Consider the following 27,938-nt stretch of genomic DNA (forward strand, 5'->3'; position numbering starts at 1 on the left):
CCGGTATTCTAAATGGCGTACGTTCGTTACGCATGCGCTTGAGGAGGCCTATACCTTCTTATGTGACATTCGGTCAGGATACAAGAATACCGTGCAAATCACTTGTTACCTATGACAATCAGATGGCCACATGTCAATATAGCCAAAAAGCTGTTCACTACGGTAAGCCATGTGATAAACCGGACAAGGAGACAACTATACCAAAGGACAACGGTGCAGTTAACAGCTTACCATCCAACCAACCAGCAACTGCAAACAATGTACAACAAGGCGCATCTACAGCAACTAGCAACGAAATCAACAACAGTACCACGGCAATGGATGACGAGACGAACCACGAACAAATCGCCCCTCAATCCTCGCAGGAGGAAAATGGAAGCTCCTCTCCCCCTAGAAAAAGGGTGACAACGAGATTCAATACAAAATAAAAATTATCTAAAAACTCAGATAAATCGGCCACGTAAAGCTTGTACGCAAATAGGCCTGAATAAAATATCTTTTATAAAAAAAAATATATGGGGATAGTTTTGAAATAATGAGAAATGTGCAAAATTTACTGAACCGTTTCAATATGAATAAAAAAATCATTTGGCCAACCTTCCCCGAGAGTACTGGAACCGGTCACAAGACTTCCGAAAATACATTTTTCAAAAGATATAAAAATGTGTTCAGGAATCAATGATCAGTCCATTTTTACAGAAGTTATAAATTTTCGAAAAAAAAAATCGATGCAAATCTCAACTCGAGCGTTTGAGTGTTAATATCGTATCATCCCACAGATTACTGTGAAGTATTCAATCTGGATTGATGCACGCGGGAAGTAACTGTTGTAGGGTATCCGATTCGGCTTTGAACTATTTGCAATGTTTCAATCTACTTGATGAAATAAATTTGTTGTCGTTTTGCCTTGAAGATGAAAAGCTACATGTTTTCGAAACGTCGGTCTTTAACGAAATCTAAATGTTTTGAGAAGCGACGCTTGATCAGTACGCTGTGTTTAACGTTTTCACTTACGGTGAAAAATTTTCCGATCTGACTTGCCGATTCAATTCAAATTGAGCTGCTTAATGCAAAACACGGCAGTTCAATTTGAACTGCTAAGCAGACGTAAAGTTTCTGTTACACCCAAACCTCCGTTTACGAACACTTTTTTTACGTTACCCCTTTTTAGGTAACTCTTTTTACGAACCAAATCCCAAATAACGCAATCTTTTTTTACGAACCAAATCCCAAATAACGTAAACTTTTTTTACGAACCAAATCTTAAATAACGTAAACTTTTTTTACGAACCAACTTCGTAAAAAGAGGTTTTTGCATCCAATGACAACAATTTCCGGCTCCATGGAAATTACTACGATATGGGTAATTTCGGAACCGGGTTAATGAGTAGATGACGGAAAACGATGTTTGAAGTGGTTCGGAAATCCAAGATGGCGACTTCCGGTTTGTCAATATTCTTTAAAAACCTTTACAATGTTAGTATTTTCGGAACGGGATTGATGAGTAGATGCCGGAAAACGATGTTTGAAGTGGTTCGGAAATCCAAGATGGCATCTTCCGGTTCTTTGATATTGCTTAAAAACATTTACAATATGGGTATTTTCGGAACGGGTTTGACGAGTATACACCGGGAAATTATGTTCGAAAGCGCTTGAAAAATAAAAATGGTGAGTTCAGTTGTATCGGTATTCCTTGACGATCATTACGTTATGATTATATATCGTTTGAAAAAAAGTTATGCTTCTGACAAAGGTGTTTCCTGCTAATCATTATTGTATGAATATTGTACTATATTTTCGAAATGACCATAACAAGTAGACGTCTGAACAGCTATAATAATTTTATATTGTTATAGTTATGTTGTATGCTTTCAATATTTTATTGAACAACTGGAAGTCTCAATCTAATATTTGGAAGCAAACACAAACATTAAAATTTGGTTTCAAATCAATGACCGTGTTCTCCAATTTTTTTTATTTCAGTGTTACACTTATAATTTCAGTTGTTTTAGTGTACGTGATAAAGTCGAAAAAAGTACTGTTACGCTCATCACGATACATTTGTTTTTATTTAAACTTGTCAAAATCTCATGTCAACTGGCCCGTCGGAATAAGATTTAACATTTTGTAAGCCATTGAGAAAAAGGGATATTATTTGGCTCAAGTGGTAAGAGTCTGTTAGACAACCACATGACACTGAATTTCTAACATTTATGAGCAGTTCCAGAAATAAATAGCAGATAAACTGGCAGGATCGACTTTCTCCGAATCGGATGAAACAATGTACACCTCTTCAGTATGGCAATCTCTTCTTCCTGATAAAGGTACCTTTTCGACTCAATATTAATTTCTATAATGTCGAAATTTAAAACCGTAACTAACCACTTCAAACATCGTTTTCCGTCATCTACTCATCAATCCTTTTCCGAAAATACCCACATTGTAAGGGTTTTTAGGAATATCGATAAACCAGAAGTCGCCATCTTGGATTTCCGAACCATTTCAAACATCGTTTTCCGTCAACTACACATTAATCCCGTTCCGAAAATACCCACAGTGTAAAGGTTTTTAAGGAATATCGACAAACCGGAAGTCGCCATCTTGGATATCCGAACTACTTAAAACATCATTTTCCGTCAAATACTCATCAATTCCAGTTCGAAAATACCCACATTGTAAGGGTTTTGAGGAATATCGATAAACCGGAAGTCGCCATCTTGGATTTCCGAACCATTTCAAACATCGTTTTTCGTCAACTACACATTAATCCCGTTCCGAAAATACCCACATTGTAAAGGTTTTTAAAGAATATCGACAAACCGGAAGTCGCCATCTTGGATTTCCGAACCATTTCAAACATCGTTTACCGTCAACTACACAATAATCCCGTTCCGAAAATACCCACATTGTAAAGGTTTTGAAGGAATATCGACAAACCCGAAGTCGCCATCTTGGATATCCGAACTACTTCAAACATCGTTTTCCGTCATTTACTCATCAATCCCGTTCCGAAAATACCCACATTGTAAGGGTTTTTAAGGAATATCGACAAACCGGAAGTCGCCATCTTGGATTTACAAACCACTTCAAACATCATTTTCCATCAACTACTCATCAATTCCGGTTCGAAAATACCCACATTGTAAGGGTTTTTAGGAATATCGATAAACCGGAAGTCGCCATCTTTCATTCACAAACCACTTCAAACATCGTTTTCCGTCAACTACTCATCAATTCCGGTTCGAAAATACTCACATTGCAAGGGTTTTTAGGAATATTGATAAACCGGAAGTCACCATCTTGGATTTCCAAACCACTTCAAACATCGTTTTCCGTCAACTACTCATCAATCCCGTTCCGAAAATACCCACATTGTAAGGATGTTTAAGGAATATCGATAAACCGGAAGTCGATATCTTGGATTTTGAACCGAGCCCAAACATCATTTTCCTGCATCCAAATAACGTAAACTTTTTTTACGAACCAAATTCCAAATAACGTAAACTTTTTTTACGAACTACCTCCATTTACGAGCCCCCGTTTAGTTCGTAAATGGAGGTTTCGGTGTATTTACAAAACACAGTGCAATGTCTAAACTGACTTGCCAAACGAAAACGGATTTCCGGTTCCAGAGTTATAGGGTGAAAAGTGTTGAAAATTCCAAATTGTCATACAATGTTACGGTGCAAGGAACTTAAAAACATTTTATATTGAGTTGAAGGAAGCTAGAAGTTGTAAGTTATGTTAGTTGATAGTAAAATAGAAAAGAGGAATCTTGGCATTACATTCCGTTTGTGGAATTTGACCTTTCTGTTTCAACAGACTTCGCAGTCAATTTATAGCGTACAGAGTTATTGCATGGCTAGTACTACGATTATACTGACGCTAAGAATCCTTCCAGGTTGGGGCCCGAACATACGACAACTGGCTTGTAAGACCAGCGCCCTATGCATTGAACCGCCAACCCGGGTGAAATCAAAGTATGACATAATTCACAGAAATGTGACTCGTCATATGATTGGAATTCTGCAGGTGTGCAGGTTAATAATTCATTCGTGATGCTATTTATTCACATCTTCATAACTAGTGAAGTTCTGCTCAGAAAAAGCTTGAGACATCGATGATAACAAATGTAGTCGGAAGGGGCGAAATCTGGGGAGTATGGGTGGTAGGAGAATAAGTTCCCATCTGAGTACAGAAATTATGTTTCTGATCGCTGTGTGCGCGGGTTATGTCGGTAGCGACTTGTACAGGGTGCTCCATCGTTTATGTCGGTATGTAAACGCTGAATAACTTTACAGGGTCCGCCATGTAACTTTTTTTTTAAACATGCAATAAAACACAAACGGTTCATCCGATTACAAAATTTATTTTTTCATATTAAAGTACAGTCCTTCCGGTTAATTGTGGAATATAATTTCATTCAAATGGCTGGCTTTGCAGTACGCCATACGGTCGGTCCAGTTTTTTAGTACATTTTCGATTGTATGCAGCTTTATTTCAGCTATGGCTGCACGAATGTTGTCCTTCAAGGCTTGAATTGTCTCTGCCTTGTCCACATAACACTTATCTTTAACAGTCCCCCAAAGATAGATAGTCTAACGGCGTCAAATCACAGCTCCGAGGCGGCCAAACGACATCCGAATTTCGACTGATAATTCGATCTTCGAAGACTGTGCGCAGAAGATCGATCGTAGCGTTGGCTGTGTGGCACGGAGCGCCGTCTTGTTGGAACCAAATGGTGTCCAAGTCTTCCTCTTCAAGTAACGGGAAGAACCAATCGCTAATCATGGCGCGGTAGCGCTCGCCATTGACCGTGGCAACGGCTCCTGCCTCATTTTCGAAGAAAAATGGCCCAATGATGCCGCCAGATCAAAATCCGCACCAAACCGTCACTCTCTGAGGATTCATCGGCTTCTCCATGATAACGTGCGGGTTTTCCGTCCCCCAGATGCAACAATTTTGCTTATTAACATACCCGCCGAGATGAAAATGTGCTTTATCCGAGCAGATGATTTTTTGGCAAAAATCAGCGTCTTCTTCAAGCTGATCGCAAGCCCAGTTGGCACTGTTTTCACGCGTTCCTCAAGCGTTTTCGTTCAGCGGAAGGAAGGATAAAGTTTCTGTCAAATCAGAAGTGACATTAAGGTTACCAATGTCGAAATAACCGCTAGTTAAAAAAAAGGTTAGATGGCGGACCCTGTACCAACCGAGCGATTGCATCAGATATGTTTTGAAAACGTAAATTCAGTACAATTTTCGCCATGGATCGCTTTACACAGTAACAACGCGCTGAAATAGTGACACATTACATCGAAAACAGTCGTTCCATTAGGTTATCTCAACGTGTATATCGGAAAAAATATCGCAGCAAAAATGCACCATCTGACAATCACCTTATTTAACCCCTCGGACATTTCTGTGGGGTTATCTGAAAAGCAAGGTTTACGCCAACCAGCCTCAAACTATTGACGAGCTCAAGATAAACATTCGTGCTTAAATCGACGCTATAACACCAGAGATGCTCGAAAAGGTAATGGCAAACGTAGAAAAAAGGAGACATTTTGTAATTGCTAATAAAGGTAGCCATTTAATTGATATTGTTTTAAAAAAATAGTAAAAACAAATGTAAGGAACCAAACTGAATAAAAATACATCACTTAAAGAAATCGGTTGTTTTTTCTCAAAGTTATTCAATGTTTACATACCGACATGAAAGATGGAGCACCCTGTATTTACAGCTTTCCCTGGTTCAAGAAGCTCGTAGTGCAGGACACCTTTTCGATTCTATCAAATACCCAGCATCGTCTTTTTTCCAAAGCGATTTTGCAATTGGTGTTGTCGATCAGCTTAACTCGTCCCATGATTTAATGCGCTTGGGTTTCTTAAAGCTAACCTATTCCTAATCTCCCGCCACGATCCGGTACAGAAAACCCTTTATTTCATGCCGTAAAAGAAAAAATTTCACTCGCCGTTTTTTTTGCTTTTCCTAATGTCTGTCATTCAGCTCATGTGGAACCCATTTTTCCACCTTCGCAATCTGACGAGCAAATGATCGGAAATGATTTGGCGGCTATCGTTTAACTTCACCTGTAATTGTTTTTGAGTTTGGCTATTGTTTTCGTTCAACAATTCTTGCAATTCGGTATCTTCCAATTTTGTTGTTGTTGACCTTTGCAACCTTAGTTTTTTACACTGAAATCCCCATTTTTGAATCGTGGAGCTAGCTTATTTTAAGTATGCAGAGAATCCAAAACGGTCAACGAGTCGCAAATAGTCGCTTTTCCATTGAACAAAATCGGCGAAACATACAAAACAAATGGTTTTATGTTATGACAAGTTTGTATTGTATAATCTTGAAATCATTGATAAATCCTGGCCTGGAACAAGCCAACTTATTAATAACAAATATGATTACAATAAGCAGTGAACCGTTCAGAACTCACAGCTCTACTAAAAGAATTAGTTGTACTGAACCGTTCTTTAGAAAATTTTGTTCGCACAAAAAATTATGCAAGCATAGAATTATGTTTCGTTGGAAGAAAATTCATTGATAGTAAGTTGAGTTCCTTTTTTTTTACCGGTAGGGATGTAGCCGGGTTTGCATATAAAAACTGTTCCCAAACAGAAAAAATTGATATACGCTGTTTGAAAGGGTTCATATTGGAGATGATTTTCCCGAAATTTTAACCCTTTAACTGCCATATTGGTGGAGCTAGGGCAGTTCTTCTGATTTTCATTTTATTTAGATTTTTTAAAAACCTCTAGCAAAAATTAAAGAAAAAATCAGGAATATTTTAAAAATTTTGCGAAACCTTTCTGATTTTTTCAGAATTTTTCAAAATTTATTTCATGTAAAAAAAATGTTCAAAATTTTCGATTTTTTTATTCGCTCTTACAATTTTATTACCACATTTTACATCAAAAATAAATCATTTATGAGTTCGTTACGCTGTAATTTTTTCAGACTTTTGAAAAATGTGGACGAGTATAATATCAGACTTTAAAAAATAAATCATTCGGAAAACCATGCGTCCCATCAAATTGTCATCATCCGATGGAGACGCGTGGTATTCAGTTCTAAAATCATACAACTTGAGTTCAGGGCTTAGGAAAGAATTTCATTCCTAAAGTTATTTACACACGCCGTACGTCTGTCTCGATTTAGCTAGCTTTTATTTATTAACTGATAAGTTCCGAAACTGTTAAATAAAGGGGTCCTTTTCAGGAAATAGTAAAATACTGAAAATATTAAGTTTAAAAGAACATGTTTGTATAGAAAATCGACGATGCGAATTAATACGTTCTTTTTGGGTCTTCGGTACTTGCTGCAGGCGATTCGACTTGATTTCTATTTGGTTTATAGTATTTCTCAGGACTGCTAATAGCTAACCTCGAAACCTCCAGATTGTCCCGCAAGATGTTGAAGTTAGAAACGAATTGCAACCGTCCGCTGGCACACATGTTCACTAATGCATTCCCTACATCATTGCGGGCGTGTGTAAATAACATAAGGAATAAAATTCTTTTATCATTATTAATTACGTCAATACTCAAGCCCTGAACTCAAGTTGTAGATGAAAACGCATGGTATTTAGTTCCGAGGGCATGTAATATATGATTTCAGAACTAAATACCATGCGTCTCCATCGGATGATGACAGTTTGATGGGGACGCATAGTTTTCCGAATGATTTATTTTTTAAAAATTTCATATTATTCCCGTCCACATTTTTTAAAATCTGAAAAAATACAGCGTAATGTACTCATAAATGATTTATTTTTGATGTAAAATCTAGAGTGGTACCAAAATTGTGAGTGCGATTAAAAAAAATTTGAAAATTTTGAACATTTTTTTTCGCATTAATTACATTTTACAAAAATCAGAAAGGTTTCCCATAATTCCTAAAATATTCCTGATTTTTTTCAATTTTTTTTGCTAAAGAGGTTTTTGAAAAATTTAAATAAAATGAAAATCAAAAGGACCGCCGTAACTCCACCAATATGGCAGTTAAAGGGTTAAAATTTTGGGGAAATCATCTCCAATATAAACCCTTTCAAATAACGCATATATTTTTTTTCTGTTTGGGGGCAGTTTTTATATGAAAACCCGGCTACACCTTTTGGTTTTATTCGATCAAAAAAATGACTTGATTATTTTTTCAATGTTCAGGTCCTTTAAAAAATACATACATTATATGACAAGAAAATATCATAGAATCTGAATCCGTTGAAAAAATTATAAATCAGCAACTATTTTCACACGAGCCGGGCGTTGCGAAGAGCGCATTTTTCAACGCTCAAGATTTAACATAAAAATTTCTGGTCCGCAAATTTTAAACGGGTTTGTATCTAATTTTAATATAATAAGTAAGGTTATTGTATTACCTGCGGTCAGTAGAAGTGTAATTCTTGTATGTGCATTTGTTAAAAATGGCTTGATTTTGTTGAAATAGTGACGGAAAATTTCATTTCACAATAACGTTTATAAATTTTGTTTTCAAGTCAATTTAAGTGATCAAATAAAATCAAATTGTCAACAATTAAACAAAACATTAAAATAATCCTTTTTTTTCTAAGCGATTTCAAGAAATGGTGAGTTGACATCTGAGAAGGGGCATCCAATATAGCTCTGGTCCTCACAAGTTCCAATTCTCACGCTTCCTCGGGTCTTCCGATTACAATTGACCGCCAGTTAAGGGCTTCGTACTTAACTGGTAGTGTAGCCTGGGCACTGTTGTCCTTCTGACATCAGCTAGAGTGAGGGGGTGCGACCTACGGAGCCTGCCTAGGATGTGGTGGGGTTTGGCAGTGGGCTCTGTTAAACCTCTATAAAAAGCTGCGTGTGTCCGCAAGCAGGCCTCAAGAATGCGACCGTGTGCCGCTCGAAGCGCATTAGCCCAGTCCTGATGTGGTGTGGGACTCTAAACAAATCTGACGCCACTGACCGAGCGTCTGTTCATCAAGGAGGTGCAGCTTAAACAGCGTCTGTCCTGGCATCCAGCGGCTGAATAAGAAATGCTTTTCCCCGGAAGCTATACCTAAGGCAGCCCCGTCCCGGAGGATACGGAACCTTGGGCCAACAACCTACTGTTCCTGAAACTTAAACTTTGTACGAGAAACCGATAATGAAAGATTACGAACTGATTTAACGGCAACGACATTTAGCATGAAACAACGGACACGAATAGGAACATGGAACGTTTTAACCCTAGCCCAGCAGGGTAAACTGATACAACTTGCCAACGAGGCGCGTCGAATGAAACTTGAGATCCTAGGACTCAGTGAAGTCCGTTGGCTGAACTTTGGAGAACACAGAATACCATCGGGACAAATTCTGCAATACTCTGGCCTACGAGGTGAAAACGCTCCCCGGCACCGTGGAGTTGGCTTCCTACTGAGCGCCCAGGCACACTCTGCGCTTATGAAGTGGGAGCCATAAGTGAAAGGATAATCGTTGCCAGGTTCAGAACAAGGGTTCGAAACCTCACTATAATCCAAACCTACGCGCCTAAGTTCTCTTTGTCCTACGATGCTGCCGACCTGCAAGACAAAGAGAACTTCTACAGTCAACTCAATGCCACCGTAGATAGAATTCCGAAGGGCGACATCATGATCTGTATGGGCGACTTCAACGCGAAGATCGGATCCGATAACTCGAACTATGAGCGCTTTATGGGGCGCCATGATCTCGGAGAAATGAGCGAAAACGGAGAGCTGTTTGCAGAATTCTGTGGCAATAACGACATGGTGATCGGGGGATCGCTCTTCCCCCATCGACGGGTTTACAAGGTCACGTGGGTTTCCCGTAACAGCTTTACCGAATATAAAATTGACCACATCTGCATCAGCCGAAAGTGGAAACGGTGCCTTCTTGATGTGCGGAATAAACGTAGTGCCGATATCGCGTCTGACCACCACCTCATCATCGGCGAAATACGCCTGCGTGTTGCGCGTATTCCTCGACAAGAGGAGAGAGTTGGACGGCAGTTTAACACACGCCGACTGGATGATACCACAGTGAAAAGGTCCTTCACTGTGGAACTGCAGACTTGTGCTGCAGACATTCCGGAAGGTGGCAGCGTGGAAGACCAATGGACAGCCATCAAGAATGCCTTCAACGTCACCAGCGAGAATAATCTGGGTAAACTGCGCACCTAGAGAAAGCAATGGATCACTGATGAGACCTGGACGAAAATAGAGGAGCGGAGAGGAGCCAAAGGCGCAATACAGCGATCCAAAACCCGAGGAGCCATATATTCGGCCCGTCAACGATACTCGGCTCTGGAGAAGAAAGTAAAACGCTCATGTAGACGGGACAAGCGAGCGTGGGCGGACTCCCTCGCCGACGAAGGAGAGAAGGTCGCTGCAACCGGGGACATTCGTCTTCTCTACCATATCTCACGACGCCTAAGTGGGGCGAAGATTAATGCGACAATGCCTGTGAAAGACGCGATTGGTCAACTGCTAACCGACCCAACTGATCAACTTAAACGCTGGTTCGAGCACTTCGAACAATTTTTCCAAGTGCCAGCCAGGCCACCATCACCTCGGTATGACCCGCCTAGGGTGTCTGAACCCATCCGGGTCGTAGCTGGCGTGAGGCAAGGATGTATTCTATCACCGCTACTGTTCCTCATCGTAATCGTCGAGATCCTGGTAGGTGCGATTGACCGTGAACCAAACCGTGGGCTGCTGTAGCATCCCATAACTATGGAGCACCTAAACGACCTCGAATAGGCTGATGACGTTGCACTCCTAGCTCAACGGCGCTCTGACATGCAAAGTAAGCTTGATGACCTTGTCGAACGCTCCTCATCGGCAGGCTTAGCAATCAATGTCAACAAAACCAAATCGTTGGATGTGAACACGGTGACCCTTTCCACCTTTACAGTAGCAGGGCAATCAGTGGAGAATGTTGAAAGCTTCCAATATCTTGGTAGCCAAATGGCGTCTGACGGCAGTACCAAGATTGACATAGGTGCAAGGATCAAAAAGGCACGGGCTGCCTTTGCGAGTTTAAGAAACATCTGGAAAAACAGGCAGATAAGTGAACGCACCAAAATCCGAATATTTGACTCTAATGTGAAATCTGTGCTGCTATACGCTAGTGAAACATGGTGTGTATCAGTGGAGAACACTCAACGGCTGCAGGTGTTCATCAATAGGTGCCTGCGGAACACAATTCGAGCCTGGTGGCCCCATAACTGGATCGCAAACACCGAGCTCCATCGCCGGTGCCACCAGAAGTCGATAGCAACTGAAATTCGGGAACGAAAATGGGGCTGGGTCGGCCACACCTCACGTAGGAACGGAAACGAAATCTGCAGACAAGCATTAGACTGGAACCCAGCAGGACATCGCAGCAGAGGCAGACCCAGACGCTCATGGCGGCGTAGCCTCTATAAAGAAATAGAAAAAGTCGACCGAAATCTAACCTGGCAACAGGTTAAGGCGATGGCGGGCAATCGCCCAGGATGGAGATCTTTCAAGTAGCCCAAGTAAGATAAGATTTCAAGAATTGTAAGCCGGTCGCAGTTTTACATTCTCGGTGCAAATGATCATTAAAATTAAAACCGGAGTTAAGGTGACCGTGGACAGAAGCCAAAGAAAATAAATGTAAAAGTATTGGTGAAACAGTACTATTTCATATAGTGATAGTATTTGTGAGTAGAGAGGAATGAACTAATAATATTTGTGTGCTGAAAGGAATACAGGTGCAAGAAAAAAATGTAAACATTGAAACTATTCAAATCACCTAGCAGAACAGAGTGGACTTATCTCATCTTCATGCTCATTCTGGAATTAAAAAATTGCAATCATGCGACCAAAAGAATTGTGCCAAAGAAGATAGTTTACTGTTTGCCCTCGCTTGGTTCTTGGCATTTTTTTTACATTACAAAGTAAAAAGGAAGCTGTTACATTGATGAGTTAAGTATAGTAACACGAAATCAGAACAAACTCTGTTGCAATGGCTTTTTATATAACTTTTAATTTTTTAATATGAAGCTCCCATATTCAAAAAATACAAACCAACAAATTCTACATTTTCCGTTTTGTCGACATCATCGTTTTCGGATAGGAAAGCAACCTCACCCAGAGAACAGTCAAGTGGCACTTGAGAGGACTTAATGACAAATCGGCTATTTGCTCTGAAAAGATTTATCATGCAAATTTGAAGATATAATTTCATATATTGACGAAAATATTTTAGAACTTTACCTATTGATACCAAATTATTGGATCCAGTACAGTTTCTAAATTCCGTGGTATTGTTTTGAACCGGCATATCTGGCAGTTCTTCCACTGTTTGAACTGATGAGTCCCGCACTTACTCATTACCCAAAACACACTCTATCAACGTATTCTATCTATTTTTCTATTGATTTTCGAGAATTAGCGCTGTTTTCCTCTTCTTAGATGAACGAGGCATTTTGAAAAGATTGCAATACTTGAACTGTTTGTTTATTTTTTGCATTCCATAGCGACGGTAAATAAGACAACAGGGTTGCGGATAACTTGGAAGGGAAGCAATGTTTGAAATGGAAATAAGGGTAATGTTATAGCTTAAAAAAATTGAAATTTTAGATGGTGACGTACGAAAGTTTTGATCCGTAACTTTAACTATATCAATGTGCGACTAATTGAAAATAATCCCATTTTTAGTGCATTGCAAGGTGTTTTGCCTTTCCCATATAGAAAGGTTATGCAATCACTGTGAAAATCGACTTTTGAACCGAGGCCCGGAGGGCCGAGTGTCATATACCATTCGACTCAGTTCGTCGAGTACGCAAAATGTCTGTGAGTGTATGTGTGTGTATGTGTGTGTACGTGTGTGTGTGTATGTGTGTGTAACGTTTTTTTGCACTAACTTTTCTCGGAGACGGCTGAACCGATTTTCACAAACTTAGATTCAAATGAAAGGTCTTGTGGTCCCATAGAAAAATCCTGAATATTATTTGGATCTGACTTCCGGTTCGGGAGTTATGGGGTAAAATGTGCAAAAAAAAGAAAATATGTGGTCTAACTTTTCTCATAGATGACGCGACCGATTTCCACAATCAATGAAAGGTCCTGTGGGCTCATGCGTAATTCCTGAATGTCATGCGGATCCGACTTCCGGTTCCGGAATTATGGGGTAAAATGTGCAAAAAGTTGTGAAAATAAGTGCACTAACTTTTCTCAGAGATGGCTGAACCGATTTTAACAAACTTAGATTCAAATGAAAGGTCTTGAGGTCCCATAGAAAAATCCTGAATATTATTTGGATCTGACTTCCGGTTCGGGAGTTATGGGGTAAAATGTGCAAAAAAAAAGAAAATATGTGGTCTAACTTTTCTCATAGATGACGCGACCGATTTCCATAATGAATGAAAGGTCCTGTGGGCCCATGCGTAATTCCTGAATGTCATGCGGATCCGACTTCCGGTTCCGGAAATATAGGGCAAAGTGGGTTAAAAATTGTATACTATCACTGAAAATGGAGAGAAACCTTAAAAAAAATTCTAAATCGACCTCAAATCTTTTCCAATTTGATAGTTTTTATCAGTAGACGGTCAAACAAACCGATTTCGGTTATTCTTTTAAGAATAGAAGAAAAATTGTTTTTTTTTTCAGTATTATATATGATAGTATGATTGATATGAGAAAGGCATCATTACACCACTAACAGATCGGCTGAAAAGTTCGTATCGTTTCTATGAGAGGGCGCCACTAGAATTAAATCCATACCATTTTCAGTTAGTACCAACATTCAAAAGATACGTGTATAAATTTGACAGCTGTCCGATTATTAGTTTGTGAGATATTGCATTTCGAGTGAAGCTACTTTTGTTATTGTGAAAAAAATGGAAAAAAAGGAATTTCGTATGTTGATGAAACACTACTTTTTAATGAAAAAAAGTGCCGCCGATACCAAAAAATGGCTTGATGAGTGTTATCCAGACTCTGCACCGGGCGAAGCAACAATTCGTAAGTGGTTTGCAAAATTTCGTACTGGTCATATGAGCACCGAAGACGATGAACGCAGTGGACGCCCAAAAGAGGCTGTTACCGATGAAAACGTAAAAAAATCCACAAAATGATTTTCAATGACCGTAAAGTGAAGTTGATCGAGATAGCTGACACCCTAAAAATATCAAAGGAACGTGTTGGATATATTATTCACGAATATTTGGATATGAGAAAGCTTTGTGCAAAATGGGTGCCGCGTGAGATCACAATCGATCAAAAACAACAACGAATTGATGATTGAAAACCATGCTGAAATTGAACGAATTGGGCTTCGAATTGCTCCCTTATCCACCGTATTCTCCAGATTTGGCCCCCAGTGACTTTTTCCTGTTCTCAGACCTAAAGAGAATGCTCGCTGGTAAAAAATTTAGAAGCAATGAAGAGGTAATCGCTGAAACTGAGGCCTATTTTGAGGCAAAGGACAAATCGTACTACAAAAACGGTATCGAAAAGTTGGAAGATCGCTATAATCTCTGTATCGCCTCTGATGGCAATTATGTTGAATAATAAAAACGAATTTTGGCAAAAAAATGTGTGTTTCTATTAAACGATACGAACTTTTCAGCCGTACTGTTAGGTGGATTAAAACAGGTTTTTTCTCTAATTATGAATGGCATCACTGCCAATACAAAAGGGTGGTATTACCAATACTAAAGCAGGCCGGCAAACTAATTATCGTGAATTTTTATAAAATTTTCAAAACCAGAACTGTGAGTAATTCAAAGGTTTTATAATAAAATGTTTAGATCAGAGGATAAGTTTACCGGTGAAGAACAACTCAAAAGTGTTTCATAAAGCTTACTTATGTCACAGAGCTATAAACAGCAGTTGAAATCTTGAGGTGAGTGAAAAATAATAACATTCTAAGAAGAAACCTTCTAATGAAGGTCCGAAAAAGTTTTGCACAAATCATTCTTCAGAGTTTATAGTTTATCATAAACATATATCAATACGATGAATGATTATGTCATCAAACTGCAGTAGCAATTCTACGCAACATATTTACCCTTGCGCGTAGAAAAAATGTGTTTCATGGTTTGTTTACATCAAGAGCATGGCAAAATAGCGGAAGGTGGAGTGGGAGGATAGGTGGTTTCTTGGTTGCCATTTGTGGCTCGCTTCCATGGTCACCTTAAATGAACTAACTAATATACTCCGTGTGTGCGAGGTATGTCGGTAGCGGCTTGTACAGGGTGTTCCATCTTTTATGTCGGTATGTAAACGCTGAATAACTTTCACATTTATCATTCAACTCATGAGGAATCCATTTCCCCACCTTCGGAATTTGTTTGAGTTTCATTTAATAATTTTGGGTTGAATGCGATTTGCTTTATATTAGCTTATTGACTGAAACCAAAAATATCAGTTAAGGAGGTTTGCCATGGTGCAGTTGGTGAGGAATGGATTGAGTTTGAATACGATTTCAAAAAAAAAACAGACTGTTAGACACACAGCAAGAGCGAGAACAGAGCAACGAATCGAACTATCAACACTGGCAGTGCCGATACCGACCGACCAGGATTGATATTGTGATCTGGCAGACGAAACGACCCCGAGCAAACAACACGTTCACATGGCAACGCACTCCCCCGATTGCGTTCGACTGAAATAAAACATTCGCTCACTGTCTCTCTCTCTCCAATCTCGCACCGAAAGAGGCACATCAGTTGACCCGAACACAAACATTGGAACCGATGAAACTGTATGAAGTTGCCTGTTTCTGACGTTTTACAATCATTGGACTGTTGTTGCCGCCGCCGGGGTTTGTTGATGTTTCTGTACGTTGTCGAAGCTGTTGTTTTTGTTGTGTTTCACGATTAGGTCTGTGGTGGGATGCAATCGTTGTTGCCGGCAGTGCCGGTCGGATTTTCGATTACACTTGCTAAAATAACGTGTTTTTATTTTAATACAGAATTCAAATTCATTTTTATTCGTCTCTCGGGATAGGAAAATTTTCTGTTCCTATGTGCAGGGATTGGGAATCGAACCCAGAATCGGTAATAATGATTCACTTCAAATTAGACAATTCTTCAAACACCGCCATAATACTAGCATAGGTTCACAAAACACTCAACCCGCACTGTTGCCGTCGAGTCATTTTGTAAGGTTGCTATTGTTTACATTTCAGAGTTGCCTGCTAGAATTTGTTCTTTTTCCTCCCTGGAATAGTCAGTCATGCCATGCCATTCGGCGCGCTCGTTGTTTTTCTTGCGGTGTTATTTCCTTTCCCCACCCCCCCGATCTTTTCGCGTCTCCACCTGACGGACGAGATGCTTGAATTCCACATCAGTAGCATTGATGAAGGGAACATTCTACCGCAGCACCTTTGCTGTTTGAACTGTAATACAGTTGCAACTAAAAGTTTATTAATTGACAAACTTACGGAACCGCCCGTTCCCGGAGGTAGTGGAAAAGTTTCGTAACCGGTGAAACTACACTGCCGCTTGTTTAGCCTCTCCTGTTGAGGAAAGGCGCTTTGCCGTGCGCTTGTTACTTTGAAAAGAGCAAATATGTCTTGTCGGTGGATTCAGGCTAGGACCAGTCAAACACTTTTTGGCAGAACCCTGTGAACATCTCCCGGTGGCTTAACAGACATTGGCACGAAGGCTGCGGGGAGCGGTTGTAGAACAAAAATGAACACGAAGTTTTATCACATAAATTTAAGGGAATCCAGACGTTTGAGTTGGCAGCAGAAGTTCTACGTTTCGTAAGTCCGCTGCTTTTGTACTTGTATACTGAAAGTTTTATAAGTTGTCATGATACTTTTATCATAAAAGATGGAGATGGCTGTAGTTGGCTCGAACTACTGTACTTTTTTCCCATCTTCCTGCAGCAAATACTTTATTAATCCAAGCTTTGAGCTGCCAGTGATTTCACCTAACGCGTCTTCAGCTCGTTCGTACGTGTTTTGTTACAGAGCCCAATAATGGTTTTCTATAGATTACCTTGAGCTAACTATTCATCAACAATTCTTAGTCATTACAAACAAGATAATTTTTGCGAAGCTCGGTGTCACATGTCGTATCTCTATTCCATCCATCTTTCCAAGTTACCTACTATATTTTGTATGTGTTGGGGTTCCAAAAGGTTTGAACTACATGTTTAGAAGATTTTTTTTTTCATTCCTTGCCCGTTGAGATACCTGACATACACGGCCAGGATACCCAATTCCGATGCTGAATAATACTAACATACAGAATTTTTTGCATTATTAGTGCTACGATCATATCGAGTCACAGTCAGTCACGTACCCAGAGGGGGGGCCCGAGGGGCCCGGGCCTCTCCCGAAATCAAAAACAGATATATAATTATTTAGAAGGTCTAAGACATGTGTTGCAGAAATAACAAGACAGTGAACGTAAAGAAATGTAACACAATAACAGTTTCAGTGGAAAAGTTTAAAGTGTCTGTTAAAAACACCCGTAAAAAGCACACCGAGAATTAGGTACATAAGCAATCTTCATTAACAATATTTTTTATCTTTGGGCCCCTCCCGAAACGAAATCCTGGGTACAGGCCTGGTCACAGTAATCCCGTACTCCCAGCGCCTTTTTAAATTTACACAGATAAAAATATTTACGTCTATTTTCATGCACATATTTGGAGCAGGAAATTGAATATAAAGTTAATTCTCAGGTCTATATTTTTCAATATACAGTTAAAGCAAAACTGAGCGTAAATTAAAAGATGCTATATTATTTATTGAAAATTCAACTAATGTTTAATTCATAGTATTATTGATTTACATGTCTTGTGAATTTCATTACTTTTTCGTATGTACCCTTCGAGGACTGATAAGGTTTTGATGGCGAATATCTCCAGCTGAACTAAATGTAACAACATCAATATTTTTCTATACCATCCTGAATATGATCAGCTATTTATAACTAAATTTCCAGTAATGTGAGATAACCACAAATAATTTAAACTTCTTCTAGTGACTACATTGAGATTTTTTTACGCATTTTTTATGCGTATTTTTACGCGGTTTTTCAACGCGGATTTCCGAAGTTACTCGGATATTTTTTTATGCGGATTTCCGAAGTTATGCGGTTTTCTTGCGGTTGTGAAATGCATGAAACGTCGAGATGACAATAACCGTGATGGCAAAAACAGCGAAGCAACTCCATTCAGAAGAACAACAACAATCAGAACATCGAAAAAAAGCCCAAATCAGGACAGCCGACGACCCTAAGCGACAAGAAGCTCCAAAGAAAGGTGATGAGGAAGACTAAGGGGTAAGAGGCTATATCGCTGCGTGCGTTTTTCCGGGAGGTCGGTGCAACTGGTTAAACAGTGAAAAACTACAAGGATCATGGGGTTGTTCGAGTCACACTTTTGAATCCGCAAATCCACGAGAGTCTGTTTAGATTGATCTTTATAAGGAACCAACACTGAACACGCGAACCCAGAATATAGACTCTATTTGTCGTGATTTGTATTTGTTTTGTAGCCGACGAAATTACATCAATAGCCCAAATGTATGCAATTATATGTTTGTACATGATTGCGATTCGGATATCGATATTTAAGCTTCTCTTCGCCAAGCTGTGACTTTTTTTGGGATGCATTGGATGATTCTGGCGGGTCTTCATTCCAGATGCGGCAATTTTGCTTGTTGACGTATGCATTCAACCAGCTTCATCGCTGAACACAATTTTCCGATAGAAAAGTTTATCTTCTTCCAAATTTACCAGCGCCATTCATGATCAAATTATAGACCAAATGTCGATTCATTTATATTCAATTATAGACCAATCTGAACAAGTATGACAATTACACAAGACACGATTCACGCATCATGTATCAAAAACAGTGTTGCCAAAAGGATACCAGCAAAAAAATCACCCTTTAATATGAACGATTATCATTTTTATTCATATTCACGTTCTCCAGTTATGTTTGTGACAATACGCACCCGCATTTTTCCCATCATTCGACAAATTAGGTCATTATAAATTGCATCGTATGAAGGATTAGGTCACCTGTAAAATTCACATTTTTTATCAATTTTCTCAGAGATGGCTGAACCGATTTTTACAAACTTATGCTCGTTTGAAAGCTACTGTTGGGTCATTCATCAAGTTCAAAGATCAAATGGCTGTGACTTTTGGTTCCAGAGATATGATGGTATAAGTGACGTAACCGACAAAACACGTTGATTTTTACCGCTCTTATGTTGGGATCACCTCTAATTTCGTAAAGCGCTAATGCTCAAAAGTTTAAGCATCTCGAAAAATGTCCTCATGCAAAATTTGAGCTAAATCGGACATGCGTAAGGGGTGCTGCCCGGCGGATAAGGTTTGAAAATTTTCGATCTTGAAAAAGCACCATAGGGGGAAGTACATGAAATTTCCGAAATCGAAATTTTTTTTTGATGCCAAAAATCTTAAATGCAATTTTAAGAGTGTTGAAACGTCGAGATTTAGTGTTATCTCAAAAAAAAATTTTGAAAAAATCGACTTTCTGGGACTTTTTTGATATTTTTACTAAGTCCCAGAAAGTCGAAATTTTCAAAAAAAAATTTTTTTTTCGAAATGACACTAAATTTCGACGTTTCATGCAATTCTAAGATTTTTGGCATCAAAAATTTTTGTTTCGATTTCGAAAATTTCATGTTTCATGGTGATTTTTCAAGATATATGAAAATTCCACTAAGTGGACTAAGAAGGGTTTCTTTTTTGATTAGCATCACTCTTCTCATACAAATAGGCAACACAAATGTCAAGCACTAGTTTTGGAAAATGATGCTGACTGCGTGACATAAACACTGAAGCATGCTTTTGTGAACTACTTGAATCAATCTGAATCAATTGGTGTCAAAATTAGTATAATTAGTTAGTATAATTATATAATAAAAGTATGAAATACATTTTCATGAGACTGTTATGAAAGAAGAGAAAGGCATTATCACACCACTAGTTGGATTGAAAAGGGTTTTTTTGTAATTTGACAAAACATTCGTGAAATGTTTCACTATAGGAAAATACAAAGAGAAAAAAACCCTTATTAATCCACCTAGTGGTGTGATAATGCCTTTCTCTTCTTTCATAACAAACAGTCTAATGAAAATATATTTCTTTTATTAAATTTTATAACTTTTTTTTTACTTTTATTATATTTTATTACTATTACTATATTACTATATTACAATATTATGCCTATTTGTATGAGAACAGTGATGCTAATCTAAAAAACCTGTTTTAATCTACCTAGTGGTGTAATGATGCCTTTCTCATGTATAATATTGTGGTATTGTATTCAAAAATGTTTTCTTCGATTTTTGAAAGAAACCAAGAGATTGTTTGTGCATTAACTAGTATAACATACAGAATAAAACAGTGCTTTGATTGCGTAGGTCATCCTTAAGAACTATTATATACACTTCCAGCACCGGAACCCGAGAACCGGTATAATCAAAGTCGGTTCGTACGGCCACCAACTAGCATGACATACAAACTCTACTAGTACGCACTCTAAATTACGATTTAAATGTTTGTTGCATCCGAAAATATGCAGTAATTTTTGGTAGGACCATAAGAACTTTCAATTGACTCTAAGATTGGGAATAACGGTTTACAGTCTAGTTTATAACATTTTTTACGTTTTTTGTCTCGCCGGTTTAAGTGACGGTGTGCAATATTGAACACACTTTACCCTATAACTCCGGAACCGGAAGTCGGATCCGAATGAAATTCAGGAATTTCGTATGAGACTCGGAGACCTTTCATTTGAATCTAAGTTTGTGGAAATCGGTCAACCGATCGCTGAGAAAAGTGAGTGAGATCCATTTTGGTATATATGACCACTATTTCCGGTACTTCCGGAACCGGATACCGGGAACCAGGATAGCCGGAATCGGTTTGTTTAGTTGCCTACTGATAATGACTATCGATTTGTGAAGTTTTGAAAACAGTATAGCATTTTACCTTTTTTTATATATATAAAAAATAGGTATAGAATTCGCTCAAACTTTCGAAAAATTTTCCAAGGCCCGGACTTTTTGAGTTATACGAAGTTTTATGTCAAAATTTTCAGTTTTTTGACAGTATCTGTCACAATTGACCTTGAAAACAGAATATGTTTTCAGACTTAGATTCCGCACGGTAATAGCTATCCAACAAGCCATAGATTGTTAAAATCCGTTCATTTTTAACGGAGATATTGACATTTTTGTGTAAGCGACTTATTCCCCTATTCCAGCAGTAGATGTTTTGAGCGCTGTCTGGCAAAGAAAGGCTTGGGAGCAACGTAAAACACGATTTTTTATACTGTTACATACAATAGTTTCTAAGTACCAAAAAGACTGTGAACAGCATTATTTTTCATGACATTTTGCCTCGGACCAATTTTAGCACGGTTCGTTTTTGGCAACATAATCGTTCGAATATGAAATATTGGAAAGATGGCAGTACTTCCGAATTCTGAACAATTTCATAATTATATTGATTTAAACTGCTTACAGCAATGAATGCTGGAAGAACAAAACACCCATATACCATTTGAATCAGTTCGTCGAGATCAGCAAATGCGTATGTGACAAATAATTTAACTCAATTTTTTACCTTATTTTCGAAGATGACTCAACCGTTTTCTACAAACTCAGATTCATATGAAAATTCGTATGCTCCTAAACAAGGTTCCTGAGTTATGTTTGGATCCGACTTCTGGTTCCGGAACTACAGGATGATATGTGAAACGAAATTAAAATTGTGTAACTTATTTTCCTCGTAGATGGCTGAACCGATCTAAGATTCAAATGATATCTGAGAATCATCTAAGATTTGCTGATTTGAATAGTCGACAACCAAATAAACTTATTTCAGTTTTAGTGGTATTTAGTTTTCGATTCGGAAGGCACCCAACAATTTAACTCGTACTACGATTTCTCAAAGATGTCTATACTGATTTTTAAACATATTGAAACAAATGTAAACTAATCAGGTGAATTTGTCTGACTTCGGCTACACCGATTTTCGAATTCCGGCTCCAGTATCGAATCGTTTCTCAAAGCTCAATCGTTTTCTCAAATAAAGCCAAATCGAATTTCAGAAAAAAATTCAAATTAAAATAAACTTATAGTCCCACACAAAATTAATTAATTTTATTCAATGCTGACTTCCGATTCTGGAATTACAGGAGGATGAATTTTTAAAATTCAAACCGATATAGAAGATGATAATCCCGAAAAGCTTGAAAGTTGGACTCAAAGCTATTGCAATTTATTCGTCATATGGCCATACGAATTGGTTTGGGTTATGCTGGTTCCTGAATACCGGCTCTGGAAGTACCGTAAACTCTAAAGTGGAACTTACTTCGACATCTCATGGAATGTTCAATCGATTGTCATACGTTAAGATTGAAATTCGATACGATTTGCAGTTTCGGCATTACAGGGTAATGCGTGATTAAAATCTCAATTAGCCGTTTAAAACGACGATAATTAAAATAATGTCATGAGAACTAAAACACCGAAGAATATCCATGCAAAAAATATGCGGATTGATAAAAAAAGGTATCATCTCACTGATAGGTGGATTAAGCACGTTTTTTTTTTTACGTTTTTTGTTTCGCCGGTTCAAGTGACGGTGTACAATATTTAACACACTTTACCCTATAACTCCGGAACCGGAAGTCGGATCCGAATGAAATTCAGGAATTCCGTATGAGACTCGGAGACCTTTCATTTGAATCTAAGTTTGTGGAAATCGGAAGAAAAGAGAAAAGTGAATGAGATCCATTTTGGTATATATGACCACTATTTCCGGTACTTCCGGAACCGGATACCGGGAACCAGGATAGCCGGAATCGGTTTGTTTAGTTGCCTACTGATAATGAATATCGATTTGTGTAGTTTTGAAACCAGTTTAGAAATTTTTCTACGTTTTTTGTTTCGCCGGTTTAAGTGACGGTGTACAATATTGAACACACTTTACCCTATAATTCCGGAACCGGAAGTCGGATCCGGATAAAATTCAGGAATTCCGTATGGGACCACGAGACCTTTCATTTGAATCTTAGTTTGTCAAAATCGGTTCAGCCATCTCCGAGAAAACCTAGTGAGATTATTTGACACATACACACACACACACACACACACACACACACACACACAGACATTGCTCAGCTCGATGAACTGAGTCGAATGGTATATGACACTTGGCCCTCCGGGCCAATTTTCACTAGTCGGTTTTTCAAGTGATTGCATAACCTTTCTATATGAGAAAGGCAAAACACTATGGGTCTCCGAGGCTTCGTGCGAAAGTCGGTTTTCCAGCAATTCTAGTACCTTTCTATAGAGAAAGGCAAAAAGCCTTCTTAGTCCACTTAGTGGAATTTTCGTATATCTTGAAAAATCACCATAGGGGGGAGTACATGAAATTTTCGAAATCGAAAAAAAATTTTGATGCCAAAAGGCTTAGAATTGCATGAAACGTCGAGATTTAGTGTCGTATCGAAAAATTTTTTTTAGAAAAAGTGGACTTTTTGGGACTTAGAAAAAATATGAAAAGTCCCAGAAAGTTGATTTTTTCAAAAAAAATTTTTTTTGAGATGACACTAAATTTCGATGTTTCATGCAGTTTTAAGAGTTTCGGCATAAAAAAAATTTCGATTTTGGAAATTTCATGTACTCCCCCCTATGGTGTCTTTTCAAGATCGAAAATTGTCCAACCTTTACCACCGGGCAGCACCCCTTACGCATGTCCGATTTAGGTCAAATTTTGCATGAAGGCTTTTTTCAAGGTGCTTAAACTTTTGAGCACTAGAGCTTAACGAAAATAGAGGTGATCCCAAAATTTTGGCACCCTTATATATATGTGAGCGGTAAAAATCAATGTGTTTTGTCGGTTACGTCACTTATGCCATCATATATCTGGAACCAAAAGTCATAACCATTTGATCTTCGAACTTGATCAATGGCCCGACTTTCAAACGAGCCCAAGTTTGTTAAAATCGTTTCAGCCATCTCTAAGAAAATTTAGCGCGTTCAAATACAATGCTTTTTGTCGGTTACGTCACTTATACAATCATATCTCCGGAACCAAAAGTCACAGCCATTTGATCTTTGAACTTGATCAATGACCCGACAGTAGCTTTCAAAAGAGCCCAAGTTTGTTAAAATCGGTTCAGCCATTTCTGAAAAAATTGAGCGCGTTTAAATATCTTCGAAAAGTGCACACACATACACACACACGCGCGCACGCACACACACACGCACACACACACGCACACACAGACATTTTCCGATCTCGTCGAACTGAGCCGAATGGTATATAACACTATGGGTCTCCGAGGCTCCGTTCGAAAGTCGGTTTTTCCAGCAATTCTAATACCTTTCTATAGAGAAAGGCAAAAACAATTTTTCAAATGCGTTAGACTCTACCCGCCCCTTTAATTGAAATGCTAAGCGGAGATGGAAGTTCAATTTAAACTGATATAAGTACTGATGAGCCGAAGGCAAAACCTGAAAAAATCGAAATTAAATACGTGCTTTTTGTACAAACCAGAAAACCCCCTAATTCTATTCCACGACAAGGTCACAGGTATCTAATGTATCTATTCGTGACAGAAATATTTTAGACGACGGATACCTTACGGCATTTCGATGGCTTCAGTCCTAAGAAAAATAATAACGTTATCAATCTCCTAATGGACTCCAGCCATACAAACAACCAAAAAAAACACCTTCACCCTTAGGAACCGGAAAATCGTAAGAATGTAATTTAACTACCAGAAGAATCACTTTTTTGCTGTGATTGGTCATTCAAAGCCAAAATATATGTTAAACAAACACCACAAGATCTTAATTTGTCAAGACGGAATTTACCGTCGCGTCGGTTAGGAAACAAACCCATTACTCCCATTATACGCCAATAGTTCCGAACAGACAGCGATGTTTTCGACTTCGATCACTGCCCCACTACTACCGAACAATGGTTTCGGATTTTCCATTTTCCAACTGCTACTGACATGCCCAACAAAACAACTAAAACTAATTTTTCCTTCATCTGTCAGCAGTCAAGTGCAAAGCAGAATTTGCTACCGAGCAAACCCAACTAAAACTGCTCGTACGACACTAATATTAAACAACATATTCTCTTTCTCTGTCTCTCTCTCTCTATCTCTCTTCCTCACAAGCGTAGGATGATAGCTCGTAGCCGTCGGACCTATCTGAAGGGAAAATAAAGCAACAGTAAAAGCGAAAGAACATCCCAGTAATCGTAGCTCTTGAAAGTGTGTCTGGGGAAAAGCGCAGGGAAGAGCAGCGTCGTCCGGATGCTCACCAGTTCCAAAATCAGATCGCCGACGAATTCCAATTCCATTGACAGAACACGGAATGGGTTCGAATGGATGAACGGCTCGGGCCAGCATCCGACCGACACCAAGTGTGATGAATAGGGGAATAGGCAGTACTCCTTGATGGAAAACCTGACGGCTCAAGAGTTGAAGAGATGAAAATTTTCACTTTCGTCGTCATCAGCAGACCTGGGCGCCCATCGCCGCTCGTGAGCTAAAGTGGTGATGATGGTGCAACTTCCTTTCCCCTTCGGTTTTTTATTCTTGTTTTGCCACGGGGCCCGAAACGCACAGACCTTCGTGCTTCAAAGGAATTCGGTGGCCGGAGTCTGCCGGCGTGGTAGAAGATTTTTCTGCTGTTTATTAATTTTTCAGTGCCTTCGGAAAAGCGAACGGGAAGAAATCCAATTACAAGTGAAAATTGTTTGCGTCCCTTATTCTTCGGTGCCACCACTGCCCCGGGAGTAAGACGAAGTTTTTCGGAAAAGAATTTTTCACGTTGCAGTCCCACCGACAGGCAGACGGGATGAAGCAGTGGAGGTGGCCGCCGCAGCTCAACACATTAGGTTAATTGAAGGTGCAGCCCGATTGCTTTGTGCCATTAGCATCCGAACGATCACGATGACTGCTTGGATCCTTCGAAAGGGGGTTGACATATTGTTTGCCTCAAATATCTCATGCGAGTCCAAAAGTTGGTTCAAAGGAAATTTTAACGAGCTCGTTTTGTGAACTGAAAAGACTAGAGACCATGAATATTCAATTATGACATCTCGCATAGGCCTTTTGTAGAAAAACTGGCAGACACTCCTAAAAAATCCAACAAGTCTATAAAGATAACAACCAGCGTCATTTAACCAATATCAGACATCCTGAGTACGTCTAGCAACAAAAGCATGTTCCGGAAGTTCATACAAGCAAAATACTGCAAACGTCCCCTAAATTCTGGTTGCTGCTGACGGGAGCAATTCAGCCAGCCAGCCAGTCGGTGGCAAAGGGACACGTGACCCACACCCCCTCCCCGGTCCGGTCCGGTATCAGAGGCTTCAGTTTCAAAATGGATTCTGGTAGCATTGGGGTGGGAAACGGCGACCAGAACAAATTTCCAAAGTTCATTGGCACCTTTGTTATCTCAAGTCGATTGCTCTCGTGCACACCCAAACAAATGCATCCAGGCACAAACACAAACACCCGAATCGAGTGCAATTCGACGCCAGTCGGACATATTTCACATTCGGCAGTTTTGGTAATCGCCGCAGTGCCGATCAGAGGTTTTGTCCTCCGTAGCAAGCCTCATGGAACTCATCGCACCATCCTTCACCCCAACATCACTCATTTCGAGTCTAGGTTGCAGGCCGGAGGAAGGACAATTTCGTAACAGTAGGTTTATTACCCTAGCTAGGCTGCCGCTCAAGAGGATATCGCAATGATTCTGGTGAAGGGTGCTCACTACAATTACATAGTATAGCTCCGTACGGCTTTATCCAACAGCATTTATATATTTATGTATATATGTACGAAGAACAACCGAAGAATATTTCAGACAGTACACACGGTATGCTTCCTGTTCCAATACTCGAACGCATTGGATAATGGGTGCAGGCTTCGGAAAATTGGTACCGAGTGGGAGGGTTGAAAATTTACATTTCTGTTTTGTAGTTTTGGATGCAAAAACATAGAAATACAAAAATCTACAAATAATTTCACATATTCTTTATTTTGCTATTATATATGTTCTCGAGTATCTGCTGTCGCCAGTAGATCGAACGACTAAGTGTTCACAAGTTACTATCGCATGCCTCACTCACGCTGAGATTACGACATCGATATAGAGCCTTTCAAATGACGAATTTCGCACCAAATCGAACGAATGTTGACCGTATCTTCTCAGCAGTCAATGAAACTTTCTGGACATGAAGATTCGAGCTTGAGCTTGAGCGACCACCCCTGGTTGTTACTCTTATACTGATCGGGACAAGCTGAAATTGTACAGAGAATTCCTAGATAATCTGACCTGGGACTGGCATCCCGAGCAAAGTCAAACATCAAAACGAGAGCAAATCGAAATCTTATTATGATAGCAACATCACATTGAAATCTTAATTTGATCTCAGCTCATCAATTTTTCAATTGATATCACATTATGTTTTCATTTTGCTGTTACTTTAAAAAAAAAAAATTTGGGAGGCAAACATTTTGGGAAACTCCAAAAATGATTATTCAAAAGCAACAACTTAATAACTGCATCAAAATAAGACTAATTCCATTAGGCGATACAAAATGCAAAAATAAATTTTAATGGAACAATTATTCCTTTATGGCAATGAAAGAGCCGATATTTTAGCCAAACGTGGTGCTATTGAGGGTGAAATTTATGAGCGACCGATTGCTTTCAACGAATTCTATAGCTCGTCTCGCCAAAGAACACTTGCCAGCTGGCAAGCTTCTTGGGATAGAGATGATCTGGGTCGGTGGATGCACTCAATTATTCCGAATATATCGACAAAGGCATGGTTCAGGGGACTGGATGTGAGTAGGGATTTCATTCGTGTGATGTCCAGACTCATGTCCAATCACTACACGTTAGATGCACATCTCCTTCGAATTGGGCTCTCCGAGACTAATCATTGT

At 39.1% G+C, this 27,938-nt stretch overlaps 2 protein-coding genes across 4 annotated transcripts in view; one reads left to right on the forward strand and one right to left on the reverse strand.

Annotated features, from left to right (window-relative positions):
* LOC131429134 (craniofacial development protein 2-like) overlaps positions 1–10,700 on the forward strand; it is a 47,610-nt gene extending 36,910 nt beyond the window's left edge. The window contains exons 2-4 of the mRNA XM_058593181.1: positions 9,168–9,428; positions 9,470–10,143; positions 10,201–10,700. Of these exons, the coding sequence (XP_058449164.1) occupies positions 9,168–9,428; positions 9,470–10,143; positions 10,201–10,700 (1,435 nt within the window). The remainder of the gene's footprint in view (positions 1–9,167; positions 9,429–9,469; positions 10,144–10,200) is intronic.
* Positions 1–27,938, reverse strand: part of LOC131427652 (protein disks lost) — an 828,850-nt gene that overhangs the window by 616,321 nt on the left and 184,591 nt on the right. The window lies entirely within an intron of this gene.

The sequence above is a fragment of the Malaya genurostris genome, chromosome 2 (genome assembly GCF_030247185.1).
Source record: "Malaya genurostris strain Urasoe2022 chromosome 2, Malgen_1.1, whole genome shotgun sequence".
NCBI lineage: Eukaryota > Metazoa > Arthropoda > Insecta > Diptera > Culicidae > Malaya > Malaya genurostris.